At 37.0% G+C, this 3,667-nt stretch overlaps 1 protein-coding gene across 1 annotated transcript; it reads left to right on the top strand.

Moving 5' to 3' along the window:
* The first annotated feature begins 357 nt into the window (after nt 1-357).
* On the top strand, nt 358-2,789 carry LOC116115720 (6-hydroxynicotinate 3-monooxygenase-like). Its single transcript, XM_031401846.1, has 4 exons — nt 358-719; nt 1,067-1,368; nt 1,449-1,659; nt 2,072-2,789. Exons 1-4 carry the CDS (start codon nt 459-461, stop codon nt 2,591-2,593), a joined length of 1,296 nt encoding a protein of 431 aa, XP_031257706.1. The 5' UTR covers nt 358-458; the 3' UTR covers nt 2,594-2,789.
* The last annotated feature ends 878 nt before the right edge of the window (nt 2,790-3,667 follow it).

The raw sequence follows: 3,667 nt of genomic DNA, 5'->3' as shown, positions 1-3,667 counted from the left end.
CAAAACCAGAAACCTAATTTTCAATTAGTATTTGCGTATACTTACAATGAATTTGTATTAGTTAGAAGAGACATGGCATATCCTTTAAGATTTTCATATATCAGAAACGGATCTAAGTTTTGAAGAAGCAAGTGTTTGCCTCTATTATTGACTTTCATCCACTAATATTCTGTATTCATAACGATTAATGTAAAAGAAAAAAAAGGGGGCACAACTCGTGGGCATGTTGTTGGTATTCAAGCTAAGTCCGCACGCGGGGATAAGTGGAACGACTTAAATGTAGAATCACTATTTTGACGCCATCTTTTATCTCAATTATCCGGAAGTTGTTATAAAAATGGAAGGATACGACAACGAGCAAAAGCGATGGCAGCATCTCCCCACTAAATTGTTTTCATTCAAAATCAACATGAACTCCTTCCTCCACTACCACGATTAAAGAAGAAAGAAATACAGATATGGAGGAGAATAGGAACAAGAAGGAGGAGGGCAAGGCAGTAATAGTAGGAGGGAGCATAGCAGGTGTATCATGCGCTCACTCGCTTCTTTCAGCTGGTTGGGATGTTGTCCTGCTCGAGAAATCTAGCGGTCCACCTACTGGCAGCCCTACTGGCGCTGGACTCGGCCTCGACCCTCTTGCTCAACGTATTATTCACTCATGGCTCCCTCACTGCCCCCACCTTCTTCACAAATCCACTGTGCCCCTCACTATTGATCAGGTTCCATATCAATTAGTCGTTTTCTTTTTTCTATTTATCTGTAGCAGATCAAAGTGACATACTTATATATTCATCAACAATGGCATCGGAGTCTATTCTATTGAATTAAAGGAGCTTTTATGAGATAATTAGAAAGCGAGGAAAAATTACTTGTTTTAACTTATAAGAGAGTTATAAGATATTTACTGAGTTTGATTTCCAGATCACAATTCGAAGCTACTTCTTTTATTATCTGCGAGAAGAATGAGCATAACTTTTTGTAACAATTTAATTTCTTTTATTCCTTCTTGTTTAAAGTTAAATTTGGATTAATTTTCCTGTTGTAATTATGTTTTATTTTTTTGTAGAACCAAGCAACGGATGGTGAGAAAGTTCGGTGGACTCTGGCAAGAGATGAGAACTTCAATTTCAGAGCAGCACATTGGGCTGATCTCCATAGTCTTTTATTCAATGCGCTGCCACCCAATATATTCCTTTGGGGTCACCTGTACCTTTCTTTTGCCATTTCTGAATATAAAACCTCTGTTGTTGTAAAGGCTAAAGTTCTTCAAACCAATGAAATCATAGAGATGGAGAGTGATCTTCTTGTTGCCGCTGATGGGTGTCTCTCTTCAATTCGCCAAAGCTTTCTTCCAGACCTTAAATTGAGGTCTGTGACCGACACTTATTGAGAACTTTTACTTAGATTCCTGTAACTATGTCGTGTATAATGAGAGCATTCTACTGCAGGTATTCAGGTTACTGTGCGTGGCGAGGAGTTCTTGATTTTTCAGGGAATAAGAATTCAGAAATCATCCAGGGCATGCGGAGTGCATACCCTGACCTTGGGAAATGCTTGTACTTTGACCTGGGTTCTGAAACTCACAGTGTGTTTTATGAGCTCCTCAACAACAGGCTCAATTGGATTTGGTATGTCAATCAAGCTGAGCCTGAGCTGAAGGTAGGTGTTTACTGCTGTCTCCTGTGCAAATTTTCTATTGCATAGCCATAATTACATTTGATCTTACTTTTAGTGTGACAAAAGATTCAGGTATAAACTCATTGAACTTATTGCCATATAAAACAATTAGGCTTTGTAATATAGAACATAGATTTAGCTGATACTTGAACCTATTATTAGCTAATATCAAGTATCTAACTGCAGAATTGTTAGTGAGATCAGAAAAAATTATGTAATTTTCACCTGCTGTACTTGCTCCTGCATTTTAAATAGAAGCGATCTTGTTCTTCTGGGACAATTGGACTTCTTGAGGATAAAATATAGATACTGATTACTATATGATTCTTTCAATATAACTCTGGATGCTAAACCAACTGGTTTTGATATTTATATCATTGGAAAATATGTGAAGGGAAATTCAGTCACTTTGAAAGTAAGAGATGACATTATCAAAAATATGCACCAAGAGGCAGAGAAGGTTTGGGCACCGGAGTTGGTGAAAGTCATGAAAGAAACAAAAGAACCCTTCATAAATGCTATATATGATTGTGATCCTTTGAAACAAATTTTTTGGAGTAATGTGGTACTAATTGGAGATGCTGCTCACCCGACAACACCTCATGGTTTGAGAAGCACAAACATGTCAATATTAGATGCAGCAGTCTTAGGAAAATGTTTGGAGAAGTGGGGAGTGGAGAATTTATTCTCAGCTCTTGAAGAGTATCAGTCAATTCGATTGCCCGTCACTTCAAAACAAGTGCTACATTCACGACGGCTCGGTCGAATTAAACAAGGGTTAACTCTTCCTGATCGTGATCCTTTTAATCCAAAGACAGCAACTCCACAAGAGTGTCAAGAGCTTCAACAGAAAACCATGCCTTTCTTTGCTGACATTCCTTCAGTATTGGTTGATTCAGCTCAATGCTCCGCTTGAATTATCATAACATAGGGCGTATTCCAAGCAACACAAAAATATGTGGCTTCTATTCTTGTACTCCTGTCTGTAATCCATTTTTAGCCGAAACGACTTGAGTTTGGATAGAGCTAAATATTCATCTGTTGTTGAAAACCAAATAACACCTCTCTGCTCCTATGTAATTGTTACAATAATGCTACGACACCGAAGACTTGCATCGAAATTTTGCAACCGAACGTATTAGCTAGTAGATGCAGCAACATAACATATAACAATATTTCGCGAATGAACGTGTCTATCAATAGGACGATGTATGTGATTATTAGACGGCCATTTATTTTAAATAGACTCCTGTTCAAAGAAATAACATATACATAAGAGTCTTTTAATATAGACGGCGTCCACCTAGAATGGACGTTCATCTATTGTATAAAAGAAAAAAAAAAAAAATCATGGATCCTATCTATATTTAATAACCGAGTGTCCCTATTAGATGGACACCCATCCATTGTTTGAGTTAAAAATTTTACACACAATTGAGACTCAAATGTTTTAGTTAAAACTTACTTCTTGATGATCATTATCATTCATTGATTGAAATCACCTTACATCATATTGAAATTTTTCAATCTTAACATGATTTCAATTTATAAATTAAAAAGATTTTGAGATTTTAAAAGTCCAACCACATTGTATATATATTATACACACTATAACACCCCACCACTTAATAAATTTTTCTACTAAAAAAGCTTAATAATTTCACAGGAAATGCAAAATCTAGCTCGTTACTTAATTTAGTGTCTAGAGCGAGGGAAACTGAAAGCTTTCTGTTGCTGAGCTTGAGCGCAATGAGCAATGAGTGAATAGTCATTTTCACCAGAATAATAGCCAAAAATATGACAGCTTTTGTTGGCCAATAGAGAAAAAGAGATGTGATGAAAGAAGAACATAAAGCAATTTGAGTGGCTATCTGGGACTGCGGATCGCACATGTCAGACACTGCAGTGAGGGATCGTGCACTCATCTTCCTTCATGTCCAGCTTTTATGTGGATTCTGTTTCACCCCATTCTACCTGACCAGTAACAAGC

Source organism: Pistacia vera, unplaced genomic scaffold (genome assembly GCF_008641045.1).
Source record: "Pistacia vera cultivar Batoury unplaced genomic scaffold, PisVer_v2 Contig752, whole genome shotgun sequence".
Lineage (NCBI taxonomy): Eukaryota > Viridiplantae > Streptophyta > Magnoliopsida > Sapindales > Anacardiaceae > Pistacia > Pistacia vera.
The sequence above is the reverse complement of the archived record's forward strand: the minus strand, read 5'-3'. Positions and strand labels throughout refer to the sequence as shown.

What these genes read in the sequence shown, in the direction of transcription:
- LOC116115720 (XM_031401846.1), top strand. Translation starts at nt 459, where the DNA reads ATGGAGGAGAATAGGAACAAGAAGGAGGAGGGCAAGGCAGTAATAGTA. An exon ending in CTTCCAGACCTTAAATTGAG is followed by an intron (nt 1,369 to 1,448) that starts GTCTGTGACCGA and finishes ATTCTACTGCAG; the next exon opens with GTATTCAGGTTACTGTGCGT. An exon ending in AAGCTGAGCCTGAGCTGAAG is followed by an intron (nt 1,660 to 2,071) that starts GTAGGTGTTTAC and finishes AAATATGTGAAG; the next exon opens with GGAAATTCAGTCACTTTGAA.